Consider the following 24848-nt stretch of genomic DNA (forward strand, 5'->3'; position numbering starts at 1 on the left):
GTTTAACCATTTTAAAAATATAAGAACTTTTTGTTTTGAATTACTGTTAAGCCTCTGTCCACCAAATCAATGTTCCTCCCAAAGGGCGTTCAAGTACATTCATACTTCGATAGATTCAAAATATGTCAGTTCAGTTCTTACATTCGACATGTTATCTTAATGTCATGTTCATACCAGAAATCTGCACCCAAATTACTAAGAGCCATATATTGCACATACATACTCGTACATACATACATACATGCCTAGGCCAAAAACGAAACAAAGTGAAAAATTGAAAAGCAAAAACAAAACAAACTGTAAATGCGCCGCTGTGCTGCTGCTTGCTGCCCTCTATCAGTCCAACTCATACACATACACACTCGAACACATGAACACTCAAACATTCGCGCACAGCGCACTCACACATCAAGCGCGCACAACAGCGGCGGCGGCGAACCAGCGACGAACGATTCTCGGCCTTATTCAGTTTCGTAGCACATTTCGTCGGTTTAAGATCGTTTTCAGCGGTGAACGGATCGAAAACAAAACACAGCACAGAAAAAGTTTCAATACAAAACAACAGCAGGAAACGTGTTAACCACTTTTGGATAAATTAACAAATAAAAGGCAGAAATATTTAAAAATGCCACAAAGGGAAATGCAAGAAAAATATTAATAAGTGAAAAGTGCACGATAAACGCAAATCCATTGCATTTGTTTAGCAACTGATTTTGTTCTAAAAATCGACTTAAAAAATTAACACCAGTTACAAAAAATGCGTTATATGAGAAATATGTGAGCACCAGTGCTAAATCCAAAATACTAAGTAAGAAAATAAACATCAACAACGAATATTTTGTTCAACCGAAGGAGCAAAAATCAAAATCGAATACAAATTGTGGTGTGCAATACAACAAATTGTTATTAATACTATTTTACACATATCACAGTAGAAAAAAATCAAAAGCCACAAAAATCAAAAACAACAACTACAAGAGTGCGTTATAAAAAGTAAAGAAAAATTAAATTGTAATTAAAGCTCGGCTTTTGTTGCATTTATTTTGCGGTGTAATTTTTTTTGCTTACGAGGCGCATTTGATCTATATAAATAATTATTATTTATGTACATTTATTTTGGATTTTTCGTTGTTCGCCGTTGCATTTCGTCACTAATGTACGAGTCCAGTCGGCATCACGCACAATCGCATGTTGGATTATAATTCATACCCTTAAATTTGGGGGCTACAATGCGGCCAGAAATATACGATGTAAGTAAAGTTGTTAACGAATAATTTCAATTGGTGTCGACTATTAATTTTTTGTGCACTAATAAGAAGAAGCCACATTTACGTGGACAGGCAGTATTTTTTATTTTATTTCAATAAGTTGATTTGTATTGATTTTCATTGCAAAAAATTTGGGTTAAAGTGAAACAAATACTTAGTTAAACAATGGTCATTTAAATAATGAAAAATTATAAATAATAACTACTTATGTAGAACGTTTTCACTTGAACAAAGAGGCTGAAAAAGGAATTAATATTTATTTTGTTTTAATTTGCTGGTAAGCTACCAGGATTTAAAAAAATAAATCAAAAACCTACGAGTTAGTTACTTAAAACTGTTCATAAAATCGTAAAGCGTTCAAAAGACCATTTCAAAACATTTTTTATCATTTGTGAAAGCGGCAAACAATTGATTTTAAAGGGGACATTAATATGAGTTAAATAAGTTCAGAAGCAAAGTGAAATAGGTTGTACCGTACTGGTATAATGTCATTAACAGTTATTTTTAGAGTATGTCCAACCACGTGTAGCAAAGAAATAATTGGAAAACATAATAAAAAATAACACGCCACTTTGCCGAAACAAGAAAAAAGGCGCAAAGCCTTGTGGCCACTTCCATGACCTGTGTAGCCTCTTTCTATACACACACACACACACACACGCACACAAATATAGAAATGTAGCATGCATATGGATGTGTGTATGTAGCCCTGTATTTATCATGCAAAAGTAAATTCATTCAAAAACAATTTTCAAAAACATTAAATGAACAATTACATATACATGTATGTATGTATATAGTGTGTTTAAAACACAAAATTCACAACAGACACAAAACATGCGAGAAGTTCGAAATATATAGTGGAAACGCCAGAAACTGGCGAGCGAGCGAACGACTTGGTAATAATTGCTATTATAACTTGCTATAGACACAAACACATGCAAAAGCTGTATGCGTGAGTACAACCCCTTTTCAAAAAAGTTTTTGCACAAAGGGTCGTCGTCGTCGTCATCATTATGCCAGTGGCGTGTTCTGATCCCAGGACATTTACCTGAGTTCCAAATCCAATTGCAGCAGCCGACACAGACGCGATAAAAATCGCACGAGAATCGCTTGGTCTACTCATGGCAACGGCATGCGACACAGCCGCCCCACAAACCAAGCCAAATATCATAAAGCAATTGCATCGTATAATGCCCAATATAAATAAGACATTAATGTCGCTAATACAGGCACTAATTGTGCTTAATCTCTCTCACGCTTTTCACTTGGGCCGGGCCGGGCCGGGGTGGTCATAAAAGCGCCGCAAAGAAAAGAATTTCTTAAGGTAAATATCACAAAAATACACTTGTGAGTGTGCCACGCCCGCTTTTGTTTTTATTATTTTCTTAAGGCGTGATAAGTGGGTTGCATAAAAATAGACAATATTTGATTTGAGTTCGTTCTATTTATTAATTAAATGGAAATAGGTGCAGATAGAGCGTTCGGGGGTTCCATAAAACGACCTGAAATTTAGCCGGCAGAGGTTATAAGTGGTTTCATGATAGATAAGTGGCTTAGTGGCTTAAAGTAATACGAAGGTAGGCATATTTTTGCTAGTAGCAAAGTCTAAGGTAAATGCTGACACTAAACGCTAGTGGCACTTAGGGCTTTGCTCTCCCTCTCCCCGTTTTTCTTTAAACAAGTAGCGACACAAAACGCTAGGAAACCACGCGCGTTTCTGCCAGTCTTTTATTGAAATTTATGATGGAAGATACTGCGCTCGTGAGTAAAGAAAATATTATAAATATTTATGACTGGCGCATTACATATTTGTGCAGCTTTGATTAATGCAATCGATAGACAACGGCTGGGTTGTGGGGGGATGGTTAGAGTGAGAAAGAGAGACAGGGTGTAAATGCAAATGCCAGTTATATATTCGTTTGTCATCCGACAAGCAAATGAGTTCGCAAACTTACGAATATCCAGTAAGTAGTCACCTACCCAGGGCATATGTTTCTCCGTTTCGCAATTAAAGCTCTTCAGCCTCCATCCAGCCTCAAGTCTTAAACTTCAAATGAAAAAGCCGCTGCCGCCTACAACTCAGTGGGGATAAGCCTTGACATCAACATTTTTGTTATGGTAGGTAGCCAACTTGGCGCTTCAAACATTAAAATATATCATAAAATACGAGTACCTGAAAAAGTCACATCGAGCTTTATAAATACGTTACGCGGAGAGAGGGGGCCCATGAGTGTGTATGTGGCATGATTTGTGGCTTGAAATAACTACGTTTGTTTTTGCACATTTTGTTTAGGGCGTAATTGTTGGGTAAACACATAAGTTTGTAAAACAGCACAAAAAACTGAAATAAAAAAAAGTGACGCGCGTGTTGTGAGTAAAAATAATTGGGTTATGGGGGGCTCTGGTGCCCAGCACTTGTAAAAACTGTGACGGCATACAAGGCTTTTGCTTAATCAGGCGCATTACAAACATTTATCAGAAAACCATAAAACAACGTCACCAGTTATTGGAGTCGATGCCATTGCCATCTACAACGACTACGGAGTTCGGCTGGAGCTTTCAAATGTCACGTTTCGCCTTACAAAGTGCGTTGGTGTTTTATATATGTACATATGTATGAAACATATACTCACAAATGTATACATATCTTCTGCTTGGGGCTTAGTCACTGGTGCAGACTTAATTGAAAATATGAACACACGCTTAAGTGGATAGCTTGCCAGTGTCATTGTCATCAGCGTTTGAAATGTAACCGTTTGAAGAGCATAATTTAGCAAGGATTCGGCCACTACCTTTCCCCAAATAACACATTCCACATAATCCATTATGCTTGTATAATACGCCTAACCCAAAAAAAAATATTTAAGTGGCCTGTGATTGCGGCCACGTGCGATTTTTGGACACGGCAACAAATCGTTGGAAATCAGCTGCCAAACCGACGTTCATCAATCATGTAATCGCTTCGTAATAATTACTGCAGTCCACCCCTGAACCAACACAATCCACACCTCCCTCCCTCTCTCACTCCCTCAGCCACTCACCCCTTTCCCATGCGGAAAGGGCAGGACACGTGTGCCAAGTGTGAAATGTTCATGTACTGTCGCCAATTGTGCGTATGACGATGATCATGATGAGAATGAGAATGTCGATGGATACCCTGAAGAACCCGTGCTACATTAATGTACATATGTACATACATACATATGTATGTATATGTATGTATATGTTTTTGTATTTGCCTTTCGCAAGCAACTGCACCTTAATGCAATTTTTGCCTCCTATTTGTTTTTCGTGAGTGTGTTTTTTTTTTAATTTTTTATTTAGGGGTTGCTCTTGCTGGCTTATAACTTTACGATATTTAATACGCTTATTGTAGTCGTTGTTGTTGTTGCTTTTGCGTTTGGCGTTGTTGCATCATCCACCTTGCGCTTTTCGTTGAGCTGTGCTAACAAGCGCTGCTCAACCCTAGTCGGGACTGCAACTTCACCAACACCATCACCCCTCCCCTTCTTTCGGTCGTTTTCGGTGGGTTCTTGGCTGTGCATTTTTTGTGCAGGGGTGTGCGCATTGATTAAGTCGCACTTTGGCGGAGCCCTGGCTTTGACTGTTACCAGTTAGACTATTTTGTTGCGGTTCCTGTTGTTGTGGTTCATGTTAGGAACAATGCGTTAGTTTAGCAAATTCAATCGATTCGAAATGTTTCGATATTCTCAGACAGCTTATTTAAATATTTAGGCCATATGTGTATATCAATATTGTTAACATATATTTACATATCAATCATCTGTCAATATTTAAATAAAAAATATGTTTACTCCAGGATAAAGCCAGATCAACTTCCTATATTTATGATTTATTACGCTTTTATAGTAGTTTGAAAATTATGTATTTATTCCAAATATTTGCGTTATATATCGACATATTTAATATATATAAAGACCTAATAAAACACGTAATTAATGAAATGTTTATAAATTAAAAACATAAAACCTTGCATACTTTCGGCGCGCCGGGAGGTGAACATAATTTTGGTCAAGTATGGCAACACTGTTGCCACCTGCTCAAGCCTCCACTTGAGCTTGCAATGGCAACAACGCCCCAAATATAAACAAAAACGGGCAGCTTCAAACGAGCGCACACGCTTCCAGCGACAACAGCAACAAGAACAACGACAACGACAGAGCAACTGCGCCAATAACAACAGCTACATACAACGGCAACAACAACAATAATAACAACGAACAGACAGGCGAACAAGTTCACTGTACTCCAAAGATAAGCTAATGTTGAGCGCTCGTCTACCGCCCAAGATATTGTATAAAAATTAACGAGCTCTGGGTCTGGGTAGAAGGGAAAATGTTTTGATATGCACACGTTGTCTCTAAGCCGTCAGAAAGCGCCTTTTCAAGGCAGTCGTGACGTGCCGCATCACAAAACTGAGCTCATTAGCAAGCTACGGCAACAGCAACAGCAACACAACAACAGCAACATCAGTAGCAACAGAAACCAAAACAACCGTCAGCCCAAAAGTATTTAAATCGTCTGTTGCTGCATAATTTCCAAATAGGCGTAAAATTTACACGCCTAGATTTTTGCTGAGGGGGTTGTATCTAATGCGATTTTTTTGTCGGCACGGGTGTGTGGACGGGTAAGAAAAAGGGACAGACAGCTGCAATCGCTGATAAGCCGCTATTTGAGTTATTTTTCGTGTGACTGAATGCCTGATAAGCTGCGCCTCGCTACTTAAGTGGCATCGGCCAAATACCAAAAACCAAATACTACTTTATTGTGCTAGGCTGAAATGAAAACTTTCCCATTATGTCAATATTGGCCAGGCCGAGAGGGCAGTTACACGGCCAAGTCTATGGCAAATAAGCCACTAACTGATTATCGTCGTCTCTTACTTAAACATAACAACTTTCAAGAAAGACTTCACATTTCGTTTGTAACGATTTCAAGATAAGTATTCAATAAGTGCTTGTTAGCAATTTGTTAAGTCAATCCATAATTAATGAAATGTGATATAAACTAAGTACTTTGATGTTATTATCAATTTAATGGCATCGATAATCAATTGATTGGTGCAATTAAATTCGGAGCTCCCTCAAAAACAGCTAGCCTCATTCGAATATTAATATATAACCGTTTATTACATCTACTTTTATCCGATTATAAATTTAAAATGTATATACAATTAAGTTTCATTACAAAATTATTGAATTCATTCAGAAAATGCATGTTTTCTACAACTAAAAGAAGTAGTCTTTCGTATTTTCATTTTGTTCTGTCAATCCAATGTAAGCCAACTATAGTCCGTCTTTTATTTAATGCGTATTTTACCAAATTAAGCAAGATAACGGATTTGTTATCATTGCTAACGCTGATAACTCGCATTTTTCAGAATGTATTTAGGAACATTCCTATCGACAATCGATTATGTGAGTACAACTGCATCTTATTTTGCAATCGGGTAACATTTCGTGTTTATCGTTCTGCTAGCGCTTAACAGTAATGAAGTTTACCGATGCGTATATCAATATCGAGCGTTTGTTATCGAAATTTAGCTATCGAAATTCAATCTAATAATTATATTAAGCACGTAACTTTGCAATTGGGTAACATTTTTCACCTCTGCCAACACTACATGGGCATTCGTATTGGATCTCGTGTTCGTTTGAGTTTTATGCGTGCTGTTGTAGTTGTGTGTAAATGAGGTGTGTTTGTTGTTTTACACAACAGCCGTAACAACATTCGGCAATATTGTAGGTCAGGTGCAACTGCAACGTCGCCGCTGTGATCGGCAATTGTTCGGCTGGCCGAATGCAGCTGGCCAGCCGACTTGGTAATTTGTAATGCAAATATTTGCATAAATTGAAAATTTTACAGCCGCGTTTTCTACTGCTTGGCGTGATTTATCTCACACAGAGCCAGTCCAACACAGAGCTCAACACATAGCCCACAAATATTTCAATTGTTTTATAACCCAACAACGCACAAAAGAAAGCGATCCCCATGTCCGGGGTTAGAGACTCAAGGCCCGCCCCCACACACGCATGCCAATTGGTTGTAGTAAAACCTAGTAAAATTTAAGCCCGTAGCTAGGCAGGTCAGATAAATATGCAAACATACATACATACATACATACATTCATTCGTATGTTTGTATGTAGTTTTGCGTTTTTTTCCACAGTGCAGCGTTTTCAAAGCAAAAGCAAAACAAACCACACACTTGACGGCCGCATGGTTTGTTTTCTTTTGTTGTTGCTGTTGTGTGACTTGGCAAAACGGTTTTGAGCACTTCTGGCGCATTGTTTTATATTATTTTATATTTATAAGTGTATAGTATGTATTTCTACACATACTACGCGTACTATACTACGTCTATATAGGGTCTATATTTTGAACGTGTTGTCGATAAGATAAAAGGTTTCGTATTGTAGTTTTTGGCTCGTCGGTTTGTTTTCAGTTGTTTCTGTTTCTGTTCCTGTTGTTGTAGTGGGGCCGTGGGGGTTTGTTGTTTATGCCAAAATAATTAAAACGCCACCTCCAGCAAAAGTTTGAACGTGAGTTTGCCACTAAGTGGCCTCGACTGGCCCCCACCGGACACCCCCCGCCAAAGGTTATGTCACCAACGCAAACAACTTCAAATTCTGTAATGCCTCTCAAGAAAGTTGTCAAAAGTCAGGCTTGTAGTGCTTCACAATTAGTAGCCTTCAATTAATTAATAAGGCAGCACTCGCCCTTAAAATCATATCAAGTCGCGAATCACACAATAAACGTGAATAAAACGCGAGCGTTCCTATCGTGCGAAAATCCACAAACCATATGTACACGAGCAACAATATTGACTAAATACTGAATCAAGTGCTGCAAATGTATGCACAAAATACATGTATGTATGTATGTATGTATGTATATATATTAGGTTACGCGGTATCAGCGCTCAGGTAATACTACAACAGCTCGTAATTTCGGATTGTCTGCTGCTTGACAAAAACGGGTCAGACGATATTCTAAAGCAATTTAGGTTGTTGAATGTTGCTGATTGGACAGCACTACTATTCATAACATTGGCATTATCACTGCATCTTAAAAAGGAAGTACTATATTGCAATCATTATTATCATTAGCATATCATCTAAAAAATATCATTTAAAAAATGAAGGGTTTGATTTTAAAACACGATATTGTTTGTAATTTCCTTTTGAATACGAATATCATCAGTTCGAACGTAAGGTAACCCAGTTGTCGCATTATCTCGCAGCTTTTACTTTTTCGAATACGCTTATCACTTTCACCTGCCGATGCCACGAAAGTCGTGCTATAAATCATAAGTCCATGCTGCTTCTTCCTCCCAATTCAGCTGGACGTCGGCTTCTATTTGAGTTAATCTTAATCTAATCACCACATTCCGTGCATGCCTGCACATGGCCTGCGATTTGTCTCCTGATTTTTTTTAATTTCGTATATATACATAGTACTGGTACTTGTGCCCACATATATACTTGTAGTACAACATTTTTAGATGATAAGCTGACAATGCTTGAGCCTTAAGTGTCGCGAACTGTTATGTAGTGTCATTATTATTTTGCTCTTTGAGAATATTAAAATGTGTCTTGTACGAGTACTTTGATGTCCATTCACCAACGTGTGACAAAATGTAGGTGCCCGCAAAAGATCAAAATTTATCAAAATAAAACTCGTTTGGGCAATTTGCAAACTTCGTAGACTTGTAGGGGAACAGCAAGTTCATTTGGTATGCATTGTCGAGTTGACTAGTTTTCACTTTGTCTCGTCTAACGTTTATCGCAAAATTCGATCAATAAGAAATACTTGATCTTTTAAAATATGCACCCTGAGTGTATGTATACTCGTACATACTTATAAGCTAATTAAGTCGAACACATATAAGTATTCGAAGCGATTAGATTGGGAACGAGAAGTGGACTGTGACGTAGGCAGGTTCTGAGAGCTCCGTGACTTGACTCTAGATGGAAATAGCAATCAAAGTCAAAAAAAAAGAAAAAAGTTCTGTCTCTGCCTAATACTATCGGCTCAATTCAGTAAGCGCCTTTCATATCTAAAATAAAGACAGATAATGGAGTAGCTTTAGCATACCCCTTGGGAATTTTTGTTGGGCTCGGTTACATTGTCTGCGGCCAAGCTATGAACTTCCTTTTGCTTATTGCGCATCCCTTTCCCATCCCTAGACCGAACCCAAGAACAATAGGCTCCAGAGTTGAAGCAACTGGGTGGGCTGAGAGACGTTTTTTAAAAATGGTTGGTGACTTATATGCCAAAATAGTCTGCTCAATATGCGAGGCACACAGCTCAGGGAGCCAAGAGTCGTTGAAAATGTCGCCCATCTCAAAAGTGATGGGAGGAACTACCAACAGCCAACTATCGACCCTTTGCTGGGCAATGGCATAACGTTCTAAAAACAAACTCCATTCAAGTTCATTTGGGCGCACGTTTTTCTTGCTGTTGTTGTTGTTGTTGTTGCCGTGCCGGGCCGGGCCGATTCTGTCTGCATACCAAAGAGGTAATTATGAGTAGCATTGTGTGGAGAGCGTAAAGGAAACAAAAGTAAAGCAAAACAGACAGACAGAAGACGACTATGACGATGACGATGACGAAGACCCCAACTTGGCAATAGAAGTAATATCGAATTACTTTCATATGTACATATGTATGTGTACAGTACATACATATGTACATATGTATATATGGAATGCGGAGCCGACATAGAACTCACAATGAGGAAAGCGCGGTTTTCTGTACGGGTCACAAGCCAAACAATTGACGTGCCCGAAGCTTTTGTGTAGCTAGGAGTATTAAAAATAGAACATTTCTTGCGCCCATCCGACGAATGATATTTCAGTTGACAACAACTGTTCTCATTTCATCCATTAGCTTGCAATCTGGTTTGGGGCCTGATTCATAAACAGACTAAATTATTATTATTACAGTACCAAATTCTTTTCAGTGGGTAATGAGAATCGTTACAATAAACCAAAATAGTTTATACATGAACAGAAGGATCTCTTGAAAATATTTAACTTATATTTGCAAGTTTTATGTGATACGTCAAATGTGAAGGAAGCTATAGCCATAAATGTAATTTCAAAACAGATACTGGGTATTTTACAGTTGAGTCCTCATGACTTAATAATTTCATGTTTCGTTTTTCGTTTTTTTTATAAATAGGTTCAAGTCGTTAAACGAGATGGAATATTGGAGGCTGTGCGATCAATGAACTTGCCAAAATGCATTTAAGTCCCATGCTAAAGTATACAGATTAACCGCTCTCTAAATCACAGCGAATAAACCTATCATAAATAATACTATTGCAAAGAAATGAAGTCAATTTAATTGCCTCCACACAGGACTAACAAACCCGGGCAGTCAATGAATGCAAAAAACGTTCGAAATTCAAAACAAAATTCAAGCAATTCCATTCCATTTCATTTATATTCATGCGACTTTTTTTTCTGGTTGTGCTTTATTGTCTGCTGTGAAATTGAAAAATGATAAAAATCGCACGAATCGCACGCCAAAGGCATTTAAATTTTATTTTCTTAATTTTTTTCGAGACTACCCACTGTGCTGGGTCGAGGGCAAAAGGCTCTGCAATTTACACTTGCGAGGGTATGTGTGTTAGTAAGCTTGCCCGTACGTGTGTGTGTGTGTGGCTTAGTTCTGGCTTCTGGACTGACTCTGACTCTGACTCTATGGGCTGCTGAGTCCACACCATACACATATATATATATATATATATATATATATATATATATATATATATATATATATATATATATATATATATATATATATATATATATATATATATATATATATATATATATATATATATATACATATATGTACTTGTATTATATGTGCATATACGTGTTGGCTCTTCGGGGTATTGATTTCTTGGGCACTACCGACTTGCAGTTTGAGGCGTTTTGGCTTTGCTATTGTAGTTGTACCTTGCGCGCGAATTTCACTTTTCAAAACAACAGAAAAGACCTTCGTCTGAAGAAACTACCCTTCGAGTGTGACTGCCGTTCTCTTGCTCTTGAGTACATTATGTACCCCTTGGGTACATTTGTAGTTCAACGCTAAGCTGAAATCAATGACCTTTGCCTGGAGGATTAGTCAGCCCAGTATAGCACAGCACAGCCCAGTCCAGTCCAGTCAGCCAACCAACCGGCTGTGCAATGCGCAAAACGAAATATGAAAACAGAAACGTATATATATACATAGGTATATACATATAGTATATATAGTTCATTCATATATAGTATATAGTTCATACATATATACGAGTTACGTACTTGTATGCATATAAGAAATAATAGTTTTTGCACTCAATCGATGGGCAACATCGAAAGCTTGGCTTGGGTTTCTTTTGTTTTTGAACAAGTGGCCACGTTGAGACTTGTGACATTGGCCGCAAAAAGTTGAACTAAAGGTTTATATATACAAGTATAATATATGTCTTTCTGTATACAACATTGATGGAGACGAGGCTCGTTGAAGTAGCAAGTGTGCTTCTCTCTTACTCATCGGCGGCATGTTCATCATCGCTCTACTCGTATAATTATAAATAACAAAATATTTACGATTTTGTTTAAAGAGCTCACGATTTGAACCCGAAGCAAAGGAAACAATAACAACAATAATAACAACAGAAGCTAAAAGAATGACTTAATTGTTTTTAAATAATTTTTTTCTTCTCATTTTCGAGACGGAAGTTTACCTTTGAGGTAAACCTCACTTTTGATTTGAGCGATGCAAAACGAAAATCAATAAAATAATAATAAGAAATATGTATAATTAATTGACTTTATGATTTATGCACATACATATTTGCGACGCCGTCGTCATCTTCTTTCATTTTTTATAATAGACATCTCTATTAATTTTGTTTTCAACTTTGTTTCCCTTTATAGGTTACCACAGTTCATGCTGCTCAATGCCGGGAAAATTCTTATAGTGATGGTAAGTAGAGACTTTAGTAAGCTTTAGTTAGGGCTCACTGTAGTCGGTTAATTGATTGCTAAATACCTGTAGTTGCAATGACGAGGCATATACGAGGGGCGTGGCTTATCCATAGCTACATATAATTTTTTTTAAAGATCGTTTTGATTGATTTACGATACGGTTAGGTGTGAAAAAGTGTTTGTAATGAGAGACTATCAATATGCTAATATGTTAATACTTAGTTTTGCATATTGAACGAGCGGATAGTATGCGTTGCTAAAATTGAGGTAATCGATATTCTCTTGAAATGTGCAGTCATCGTACGAAATTGGTACTGAGACTCATCTTCAAAATAACGAAGCGGTTTCTCTTCACCTACACTCTAAACTTTCCGAACTTTCGTTTTTTTAGACTCGAAACACATTTTCAACAATACTCGGTCTCATCTTTGTCATCTGGCAAATTTTGAAGCTGAACTCAAAGTCAATTACAAGTATAAGCGCCGCCAAATCAAAAAAGGCATTCAAATTGAAATTGAAATCCAATGAAAAATTCCTCTTTGTTTAGGTTGTTGTTGTCATTGTTTTCAACACTCCAAATAATTATCATAAAAATATCAATAAATATGTGCGTCTGTTTCTCTGTGTTATGTGTGCGTTTCTATACATTTGATTACTATAACAAGATCGAGTGTGTAATCATAAGTAGTGTGAGGGCACAATACATATATATATATGTGTATATAATTTTTTTTTTTGGAGTAGATATGTGTGTGTACTTTGGAGTGGCCGGAGGTCTGCTCGGCTGCTTGGTTGTGTATCGAAAACGCATGCGAGTGCCCACTCGATGACAGCAATAACAAGCAAACCATAGTAAAAGAAACAATAATAATAATAATAAAAAATAATAACCATTACACACACTCGCACACAAACACTAAAACGCCTTTGAACTAAGAAAAAGGTCGCTTCTCATCAAATATTACAAACTGAACAAAAAAAGACAAAAATCGATCTATGAAGTTATCTTCGTCTTCACTGAAGCTAAATACTCTTTATATATGTATACTGTATTGCTCCATGGGGTGCGAATTACTTATAAAAAATACTGTGTCCGTGTGATACCATACATTTGGTGTAATTTTCTATATATGTATGTATATATATTGAAAAGTAAATTTATATATTTCTTGGAATATATTTTAATCTCAATTTCGAAGTATTATTTCCGAATGGAACAAGTATTATACAATTTTATACTTTTAGCCAAATATGTTAACTTTATCAAGGCTTTGGCAGCTGTAGAGCCTTTAAACGTATATTCTAATGTTTTTTAACGTTTTAACAAAAATTTAAAAATAGAAATGGGGAAAAATAAAAATAAATATCAAATTCAATTAATTACCCAACCGGGTACAGGGTATATAAGAGTCGGACCAGCGTACCACTCCAGTATGCGTCTCATTTGGCATGCTGCTTGATTTTATGACATCTTCAAAATGATGAAATGCTGAGAAGCATATGGAAGCAGTCAACAACTTTGGAGGAGTAAAGCCAGAGACCATTCAGCGCTCGTTTAATGGAAGTTAAAAAAGCACTAGAGTCTTAAAAGTGCTATCCCATACCAGACCATTTAGGTGGTCTGTTGTATTGTCGAACATATTTTAAGCAACTTAAAAAGAATTTATAAGAGCTTAGAGTGGTGATGTATGTACCCGTCTGATATTTTTAGTCATATTACAGAAATAAAACTAGATAACAAATTATGGCCGCCATTCGGCCTGGTTGTGGGGCCGTGTGCCTTGCTTCTAATTATGCATAAAACCTCGGACTTTCGCCATTGTTCCATTAAATCCACATACCTATGCAGATACTTATGTATGTCTGGTCCCTTTGGCTGATATTGCACTTTGTTGTATTCATTTTTAACATCATCAATTTTCGGCTCGCTTTACTAAAAACGTGTCATTGATAAGAAGCACGCTCGAGGCACGTGTAGAGCGGCAGACTAAACAGTTGCCAACTGCCAGTCGTGTGTTGCGTCAGTTTGCCAAAAGAGCCATTGATAAACTATACCTGTGGTATGAATAATGCATTTAAATGACATAAGCGGGTATCCTATTCCTACAGTGTTGCCATTGGATGAAATTTCGATCACTAAACAGTATTATAGTAAGAATTGTTTCCAACTTTTACAACTAAAATCGCGAGATAATAATTTCACTAAAAACCCTTACCTATTATTGCAAGAGATCGAAATGATAAAAATGTTTTTCATATAAGCACTCCTTTGGCTTTAGAGTTCTTATTATAAACTGGGCTATTGTAGCTAAAATCTAGACTAGTTTTGCCATGAATATCGTGTTTACATGGAATTTTGAATATTGCTTTTTTTGCCAGTCACTTTATTTATTGCGCCCCACGTTGGGCGCTCATACTACAAAGTTAGAAGTAGCAGATGTCCCAACACAGCCTTCTCACAGACTATCACTAGCATGGTGGCTCCTGGCCAGCTCAACTTTGACCATAAAAACCATTTGGCACACCGGTACTGTGGCGGTCGCTTTTCGAGTGTCACATGTGCATTGGGATCATAATAAAAAGCCCGTCGTATTAATGGAAATTTATGGCAAAGGGCAGTGGGAAAAGGATTAGACTGCGTTGGCGGCAGCTGTGTGCCACGATTTTATGGAGAAACGCGTCCGAATCGCGTCCACTAAGAACACCTTTTATACTTTTATATTTTGTGAAAATTATTGCGTATGATATTGATTATGATTCTTTGCTCTTTGCAGGTAATGCTTGCCTTTGTAACAACAGCATGTTCAAAGAAAACCAACGAATATATTTTAACACTGAAAACCGATGACAATCGGGCCCTGCATATGAGCGCCAGGGGCAAGTTGACAGCGGCGGATATATCATTGGCACGTAAGTAACTTACTCGAACTGGAACTCGAACATGGGGCTTATGGACCCCTTTTATACAAGCCAACACTCACATGCACACATAAATATTTATGTACATAAATTTTCATTGCCTTAGCAAATAAAATTTAAATTAAATTGGCATTTATTTTGAACTCGACACGCCCAGCATTGAGGCATGTGTACAGACATATGTACTATACTCTCGTATGTGTGTATGAAGCTGTCTATATTGTGCTTAATTAAATTATTGGTAATTTAATATTTGATTGATGTTATGCCAGGCATCATTGTTGCTGCTCTTGGGCGCCACTCATGCAATCAGTCAGTCAAGTCAGTCAGACGTTCAGTTTTGTGGTTTTCTTGCTGCCAGCGTCTTTTAATTTATTTTGAATTTGTGGGGCTTAGGGGGCTTGGTGTCTTGGTGTCTGGGTGTCTGGGTGTTGGTATAGGCGTTTGTCTTTGCCGCTCGTTAGGCGGCAGAGTGACTGCGGTCGCCACTCGACGCTTCAGTGGGTTAAGTTCAGGAGCACGTCGGCCAACAAACTAGGTTGATTTGTATGCGAAAGTGACAGTTGCTAGCTGGGTGGCCATTAGAACGCAAAGGTACATGTCAGAGGCGTCACAGAGAGAGAGAGAATCAAATGTTAGTTGCGCAACAATTTAAATAAATAACTAAATAAATAAAAATATGTAATTGCGAACAAATTACAAATGAATATTTAAGCAAAAGCAAGGTTAAGACAGACGAAGAAAATGGAACTAATATCAAAACTAGGACCGAAAACAGTAAACAATTAAACAATTAAAAATACCAGGAACTCTGCATCACACCCATTTGTAATCAGGATCTCCTCCAGGGACAATACCAATATATTCTATACCTTTTTGAAATCCAGACTGATTGTAATTAATATGATTTGTTTAGGAGCATGCTTGTAAAGTGAAGCTATAAAGTTGAAGTTGAAGAAGCTTGAAAAATGTTAGACTTTTCTTGTACATTTTCAGGGTTAACTGACTTTAATTAGTCCCAGAGCGAAGTCGAGGGAAATATCGTCGTAAGCGAGTTTGTTAATGGTTAGGTCTTAGGAAGAAGTTCAACGACTGTGTTTCTGATTGGCGCAGCGTGATAATCTTGCCAGCCCCTAATTGACTTGGTTGATTTATTGATAGGCGCACGCGTGTTTCTGATTAAAAGCTTCAACATGTGAACTCCAGAACTACTAGGCGCATTTAATTTCATAAAATGTTTTTACAGAAAACTCCAGTGACAACAGCGCTGCGTAGCGTTTGGTAATCACAGTTTTCAAAACTTTATCGAAAACCTTTCAATTAATTGGGTTATCTGTTGCTCGAGTGCTGGCAGGCGGCGGCAGGCAGCGTACACGTACGAGTAGATTGAGGCAGACGGAGTCCACGTAGAGGCACTTGCATTGCAATACATATTTACACTAGATATTTGTCTTTTAATTCCAATTAATTTAATTAATTATTTTTTCTTTATTATTGTTTGTTGTCTAGAGTCCTTCATAATGAACGGATCGTTTGTGAACGGCAGCTTCGTCGTCACCATAAATGCTCCCAGTGTGGGCTATTACGTGTGCTTTTCACGTGGCAGAATAGTTGGAAAGGTGAGTAGCAGAAAACCATTAAATAGTAGATAAGTGCAAATATTATTATAATATGATCACACAAACCTTAACGTAACCATATGAGCATTTCAATATTAAAATAGAGCTTACCAAAATTGAATATAAGTAGTATCAGTAATCAGACAGACAAGTTATTTGCACCAAGATTTGCCTAGTTTCATAAATTTCTTGCGTTTGATATTCTTTTATCAAATCAATAACAATTTTTATAAACAAACCTATTTATTACTTACTTATCAATGACAAACTAATTTATGGACAACATTTGTTGCCTGCCTATGTGTCTGTTAGAAGGTTTCGGTTTGATTTCAATAAAGATTGTTAAAATCGGTCTCGTTGTTAAAACGCATAATATCGACTAGGGATATACTGTGCAATACGTTAATTTGGGTTTTCATTTATGATCTAAAACGTTTTTATTCCCATTTCGAGCTTTTATTTACCTGCACTTTTTCGCTATCTACTCTGTCTTTGCAGAGAAACGTCACAGACGATTGTCATTTCAAAGAGGAGATGATTGGCGGCTATTTTAAATACACCAATGCCTATAACCCAAAGCTGCTTTTGGGCATCAAGCGTAATTTTAGGCCCCTTGGACCCAAAGATTTGAAGAAGTCGCGTCGAGTGCATAATGCCTGCTTTCTATTCTACAGAGCGAATGCTGAGGATGTTCGAAGGAATTTGGAGTCGCTCAGAGAGTTAAATAAATCCATTAAAAAAACAACCACAACCACAACCACAAAAACACCAACAACAAGAACAACAACAAAGCGTCTAGACAATATAAAAGGCGATCATGGCGATCAGAATAAGCCGCGTCGCCAGCAACAAATAGCAACAGCAAAAAGTATTAATAGCGATAGTTCTTCTTCAATCCAAACCAACCGGAATAGCAACTATAAAAACAATAGGAACGATAGTTTTAAGCCCATTCACCAAGCCAATACCAACAACAATACTAACATTAGGAGCTCTAGCGACGACGAAGAGCTAAAGAAACAGAAGATTATACATTATAATCGAAACAAGGAGCAGCGCCGGCAGCATCGCGAAGAGCAGCTCAAGGAGCACCTGTTGCAACAGCAGCGCAAGGAACAACGTTTCCAGCAGCCGCAGCCCAAGAATCTGCGTGGCCGCAACCATCCGCGTATGCGTCATCAGAACCATCAGCAGCATCAGCGACAGCGATCCACTGATAACCAGGAGAAGCCCTCCGGCTCCTCCGACGAATCTGGTAAGCAGCTACCCACAGCTTCCTCCTCGTCCTCGTCCACAACATCAAGGGTATCCAGAGCCTTGACTGCCACAGCATCGCTGGCACCGTCGGCTTTGAATTTTTTCGCCATGTGGGCAGCGAGTCGACGAAAGCGCGGCAGGCGGAAACGAGAAGTGGAAGCGTCAGGCGGCGCCACCAGCAGGGATGATATGGACATGCAGCTGGTGGAACAAACGACTGTCGCCAGTAGCGAACAGCATGGACGCTACTATGATGCGTTGCAGTCGATGGCGTCGACGGCGTCTGCGGCGTCTACGTCGGCGTCGGTGCTGGAGGACTGGCATCAGCAACAAAAAGAATACTCAAAACCCCATGTTAATAGTAATTTAAATAGAGTTAATATTGTTTATGATAATGATAATGCAATACCTGCCTTGCCAAAAAACTACTTGTATATTAACGAGCATAATATGAATACTAAAAGTAGCACGACTGATTCTAGTAGTTTAGTAACTAGCACTAAGTTTGGTAGTCAAAATAGCCATAGCCATAGCCATAGCCATACCCATAGCCATAGACAGAGCAGAGAGTTGGAGGAGGAGCGGGGAGACGAGAGAACGGGGGAAAGTGTGGATGAGAGTAAGAGTAAGAGGTTCTTTGCTGACAATAATCTTAAGCAATTATCCGATCGAATTGATGAGCTGAAAACAAAAGACAGCGAAACTAAACAATTAATAAGCAGCAAATACATTGAAAATGTTTTAGAAGATCGCAATCATATTGATGCTAACGATATAAATGCTGATAACAACAAAAACATACCCCATAATGAGAATGTTGTAGATGTGTTAGAGCACCGTGGCAGTATTTTCTTTCGCGCCCTGAATCTGCCACAGCGACTGCAGCTGCAGCTGCAGCAACAACAACATCAACAACATCCCTATATAATTAATCGTAATGCAAATGTTAATGTTGTTAACAATAACCATTATAATAATCACAATCAAGACTTGGCGCCTGATTATGACAACCACAATGCCAATAATGTGCTGCAACATAACCGTAATAGTAATTATAACGAGCAATTTACGAATGATGATGAAACGATACGAATTCAAAATAAATATGAAACACATATAGTACAATACAGACCTGTGGTATTTATTTGGTTAGGGAAGCGGGAGTTGGGATGAAAGATCTCAAGAATATCGGAGAATTGGTAAAAGAGTAGCGGTTCAAGCTGCTTAAAATGTCACAATTTGAAGAAGAAATTGAAATTGGATGGTATTTGGAGTGTTCGGATTGACTTCAAATGAGAGAGTCATACGAAACATAGTTCTTAAAAAAATGCATTCTCATTATGTTTCGTTTTGCAAGGATTGAGCTGGAGTTTAAACGATGGGAGAATATACAGGTCAAATAATCGGTCACAAGCGTCGATCGATGAGACGGCGCATTATCGTGCAACAAACGCCAACTTTCATCTTCGCGATATTCGGGCCGAACACGTCGAATACGGCGCACCAAACGCTTCAAAACTCCAAGGTAGAATACAACAAATTCTTTGTGGAATCATAAAAACAAATCAGCATCGTCTTCACTTTAGACTTCTCCATGCGCGATTTTTTGTGATTCGGCTCGTCCGGTGCCTTCCATTCTGGCGTTTCGTTTCGGGATCATATTGGAAACACCACCAACACCAACACAAAATTTAATGTTGGCTCTTTGTTCGAAGCTCATTTTCGCACCGATAACACAAACATACTGACACTTAAAACGCAATAACTTCACCTCCAATCGATGAAATGTCATGAAATTCTCACTGGACAATCGATAAAGGTAGCAGATTCTAACGCATCAGTCGACATATAGATAGCGCCACCAGGGGGCGCTACATTCAAAAAGTCCGGTTTACTTTCGAAAGCGCCTTGTATATATGAAATATTCATCGAATTGCTGATCAATCAGCATTGAATTCATCACAGAATTTTGTGCTAGCAATTATCCATTCAATTATCTTTGCTAATTATTTTGCTGAGGTTTAGTTGGGATGTCTGCAATGGAGTGAGTAGCACTTATAAATATGTATTCATACGAATCAGTACTTTTGGATATATCAGGCTTCCTTTGAAGAAATTCTGTTTTACAAATTTGATTAGGGAAAAAGCATTTGGATTTGTGGAATTGTGCGAGAATTTCAAATTACATTTTCACTTTCTCGGTTTAATGGACTTACGAGTACTTCTCTTTGTTTTTTTTTAAACCAATTTTCTGAGAATTTGCTAACATTTCGTGCGTCAACTTTTAGTTGAAAGTTGAAATCAGAGTCTAGAAATAAGCTCCTATGGGAGCGGTTTTCTTTGAGGTATTTTGTGTACAAGAATGCTGTATTAAGACTAATACTAAAACGCGATCCTAGCATTTCTGTTTAGTTCAAGAGAAATGTGATTTTTTGCCACTTCTTCAACGGAATTAAGTGACAGTCATATTTATACATATGACTATGCCAATCGTTTGGATGATCAGAGATACTTTATTTAACTGCTTAGTCTTAATTTTTTTAATAAAAAAATAATAGAACGAAATTCAAAGGAAACTGTAAATGAGATATACATACAGCGGAAGAATACATGATCTGTGTGTTCAGTGGAAAACCTTATCAGCGATTGAAAGGGGGGATTTGAAGTCGATCTCAAATGCGCATACCAAGTGTAATACGAAAATCGTGTAACACTTGATAAAAATCTACCACATTGTGACAAACTATAAATCTGAGCATATGACCTCAATATTAAGATAATACGACTTGTAAAGGAGTCGGGCAAGCCGCCACAAAAACGCGCTCGAGTCGCGTAGGCGTCGCGCTTTTCAAGGCATTGTTTCCTCCACGAAAACAACTGCTTGATAGATGTTCGGAAATGCTGCCAACGCGCATAAATCATAAATAAATAGTTTACATTAATGTATGCAAAGTACATATGATTTATGGCTTGTCTAAAATTAATTAAGAAACGAGCGGTCGAAAAAAGTGTGAATGTTAAAGCCTTTTGAAGCGACATATGCAAATTGGTCGCAAGCGCGACGAATGACCGCCGTTCGGCCAAAACAACGACACCGACAAACACAACGTTATAAGGCAGTTGTCGTTGATGCTGCTGTTGTTGTTGTTATTAAGATTTATCAAGTCGTTTTTGGATTTTACAATTTTGTGACAGCTTTGTCAAACAAAGACGACGACGGCGGTGGCGACGCATGCGCAAACTGGCGCCGTCTACGCGCGCCTCGGCCGCCAACGTACGCTAATGAAATTTTATTATATACTAAGAGCAATAATTTATAAATTTGCTTAACAAAAAATACATTTGTTTGGCAATAAATTTAAATACGTATACTCGTACGCTACGTACATATGCTCAAAAAGTTGAGGGCTAGTTCAAGTTGTTCATTAATTGCGTCTAAATTTGCTGTAATTTCCGATTTTGTGAACAAAGAATTAATACTCAAAGCCTGTACCCTGATCAAGAATATACTTGTATATACTTTGTGGGGTCTGCCACACCTCCTTCCGTGTGTTACATACATGCGCACAAAACTAGTATAGCCTTTCACCCTTTGGGTACAGGCTATACAAATTATAAAAGCATCTTATAAGCTAGAAAAGCCTAAGTAGGAGAAATCTAATCAAATTAGTTTAATATCTAATTAACGCCTCCGATCCGGTGGCTGAATATTATTTGCCTTTCGGCTAGCTGTGTATTCTTCAACAGTATGACAAGACTAGTCGATATAGAATTTTCAGTTCGTCTGTTTGCCTGTCCGTCTGTACAAATGTATAAAATCTCAGAAATAATAAGAACTAGAGTAACCACGCTATATACCAAGCGTGGAGTCAGAGAAAGGACAAGTTTGTGTTTTTTTTATAATGTACGAAAGAGTGGGGCTTTAATATGAGTAATTTGGCAGTAACATTCTTTTAGTGCTTATGCGTCCGTTTGTTAAGTTCAATTCTCAAGGAAGTTATAGCCATAAATGTAATCTTATGCCAATCTTTGCCATCACAATTAGATTCTGTTAAATAAAATACTTACGAGTACTAACATTGAATTTGGTTGAAAAAAAAAAAAAATATTGTATTAAATTATTATTGCAAAATTGTCGACAAAATAATAATTTTTTAAATTCCTCCGAGGAAAAATAAAAATCTATTTTATTTAAATACAGCAAATGCCAATTTTTTCACTGGAAAAGTTTAAGATTAACTTAAAACAACAGTTTCTTTCCGTAAACAAGTTCGTAAGCTAATCTATGGAATGAATTAATATAAGTATGTAGATTCAAAAAATAATCAAATAAAGAATTAACATAACAATACTATATAAGTAGCTTCATACCGCTTTCCGCTGAATAATCGCTGCGGTTACGATTTATGCTACAATGTAACACCTTCGCGAATAGATTTCTGCAACAACAGGAACAAAAATAGCACTTTTTTGTTACTTTCTTAACCTAAAAATATTTAAGTGGTATTTCTGTGGCGGATTTGTTTATTTATTTTTTTTTGGCTTTTGTCGCCTCAGTCATCACAAATATTTCAGCCAAACTTTGTGGTGATTTTTTCAAGTCTATGGCATATTTATTAGCCAAATTAGCGCTTCAGGTGAAATTTAAGCAGCTCTTTATGGGAAAATGATTAGATCCGCTTACGGCGGATCGCGTATGTACGAGCATTTGAAATTTTATGCGTTAATTTTTATGACAGTTATTCTAATGAAGAAACGAAACATTTTAAGCTGCTGCTGCTGCTCAAATGACGGAAATGCCTCAGGTGGCGGCCTGAAGCGGCTACCGCTTTGTAGCTCTTTATCTGATACTCGTATATACTTGAGTTCATACATACATACATGTGTATGTATATACGTGTATGTCTGTCTGTCTGTCTGCCTGTCTGTGTACGTTGACTGGGGCCTTGTGTTGATGTTTCTCCATTTTGCAAGTGCAGCTTATAGCTGGATTTGTAGTTATGATGTCGACAGCATCCATTACACCGCATTAGCTAGCGCTTAATTTAATTGTAGTAAATGAAATTCATTTGCATATTTAAGATATTGTTGTAATATTGGATTTGTCTTTTCTACTCCTGGTGAGCTGTTGTGAATGTTTAAGAGAAAGCTCTTGAGATAATGCATTTTATTCGAATAATGTATGCAAAAACTGCTAGGAATTCACATAACCATATACAAATTATACATATATATTCATGATCAGCATGACAAGACGAGTCGATCTAGCCCTCTCTGTCTGTCTGTCCGTCTGGCTACAGGTGTCTTATATGAATGCGCAGTACGAGTTAGTTTTATTTTTTTTTTTTTCATTTTCCCGCTTGGGAATATCTTGAAATTTTCCATAAAGTTTGGCAACAACAACCTGCTCTTTAATTTCTATAATTATTCTACACATCCTACCCTTTCCACTGTTCCATAAACAATAATTTGATACATCAATTATGCCTATTTAAATTGGTGTATGGGCATTTCATGCCTATATACTTAAGTATAGATTTAAGTTTGTTGAAATAATCTGAATTGTAGATATAAGTTGTTTGAATTATCATTGAATTGTAGACTTAAGCCGTAAATATAAGTCATAAATGTTAATTTGTAATAACAGCTGTTTATGTTAGTCTCTTGGTCGCTGTTAAGTTAATGTCCACATTATGTTATGCGTATGCTAAGCCTTGCATGGCTAGCAATAAAGCACTTGAAAATTGGAAGTCGATTTGTGCAGTTTACTTTCTTTCGTTTCGGTGCTCTTCAGTGTACATAAGCCAGTGCGTTCGTGCATATAAGTACAAGTGTACTTATATACATATATCTTTGAGTTGATCGTCGCGACGAGGGACCCCTTCACTTTGCCTACCGGCAACTTTGCATGATCTGAGCGATCATTTTGGCGCCCCCGGGTGGACTCATCGTGGTGACTTGTTGGACACTGGACATTGGGTCTGGAGTCATTCCTGCCATCTGGTTGTGTATCTGGAGATTTGGTTGGACTTTCCTATTTGCGGTTGTTGGCGATGCAGTGCCCAATTCCACAGGGAAGTTATACACAGGTAACGAGTGCAAATTAAATAGCGGCCAAATCTGTCTGATTGGAATTGGCACATACATATGTACATCCATATGTTAATTGTCTATAAAGGCACATATGTATGTGATTGTATGCGTTCAATGCTTTCGCATGACTAGGCCGCAATTTACATGTTGGCATTCGATTTGTTTTACCATATACCATATACATGCAGTAAACTTTTAAATAAATAAAGTTGAATATACATTTGTTGGTACGTGAGTGCATAATTTTTCATTTGGTCATACATACATGCAAGGTTGCCAACATACATACATACATACATGTATATATACACACATATATAAATACCTATGTATATACATTTGTGCTTGTACATATGTACATATAGCTGCTGTACTTTGGACCTTTATTATACCAACGTACCGCAAGAATTTGAAAGCGCCAAAGTTAGAGTTCAGCGCGCCTTTCTTCTGTGCCGTTTGATTTCGGATTCTGCCTTTTGCGCTCTCTTCGTTATTACCGCACTGGTCTAGCAACTGCAAGCTAGAGACAATTTCGCTTGCTTGTGCATTGTTGTTGCTGGACTAATTGCTAATTGTGCTGTGGTTCTTGTTGTTCTAATTGTTCTTTGCGCTGCTTGCGTTGCTTGCAAGTTCAGCCGTCGACGTGCGTCGCTCAGCTAGCGTCGACGTCATTCGTTTCCC

The 24848-nt window shown here is 37.7% G+C and overlaps 1 protein-coding gene across 1 annotated transcript; it reads left to right on the forward strand.

Annotated features, from left to right (window-relative positions):
* The first annotated feature begins 1091 nt into the window (after positions 1-1091).
* Positions 1092-19247, forward strand: LOC115624880 (myb-like protein I). The gene is made up of 5 exons (XM_030519726.1): positions 1092-1250; positions 12229-12277; positions 15054-15189; positions 16708-16817; positions 17316-19247. Coding segments are annotated over exons 1-5 (2229 nt in total). The 5' UTR covers positions 1092-1248.
* Positions 19248-24848: the final 5601 nt, after the last annotated feature.

This window comes from Scaptodrosophila lebanonensis, unplaced genomic scaffold, assembly GCF_003285725.1.
Source record: "Scaptodrosophila lebanonensis strain 11010-0011.00,11010-0021.00 unplaced genomic scaffold, SlebRS2 tig00000061-arrow-pilon, whole genome shotgun sequence".
In the NCBI taxonomy this organism is placed as follows: Eukaryota; Metazoa; Arthropoda; class Insecta; order Diptera; family Drosophilidae; genus Scaptodrosophila; species Scaptodrosophila lebanonensis.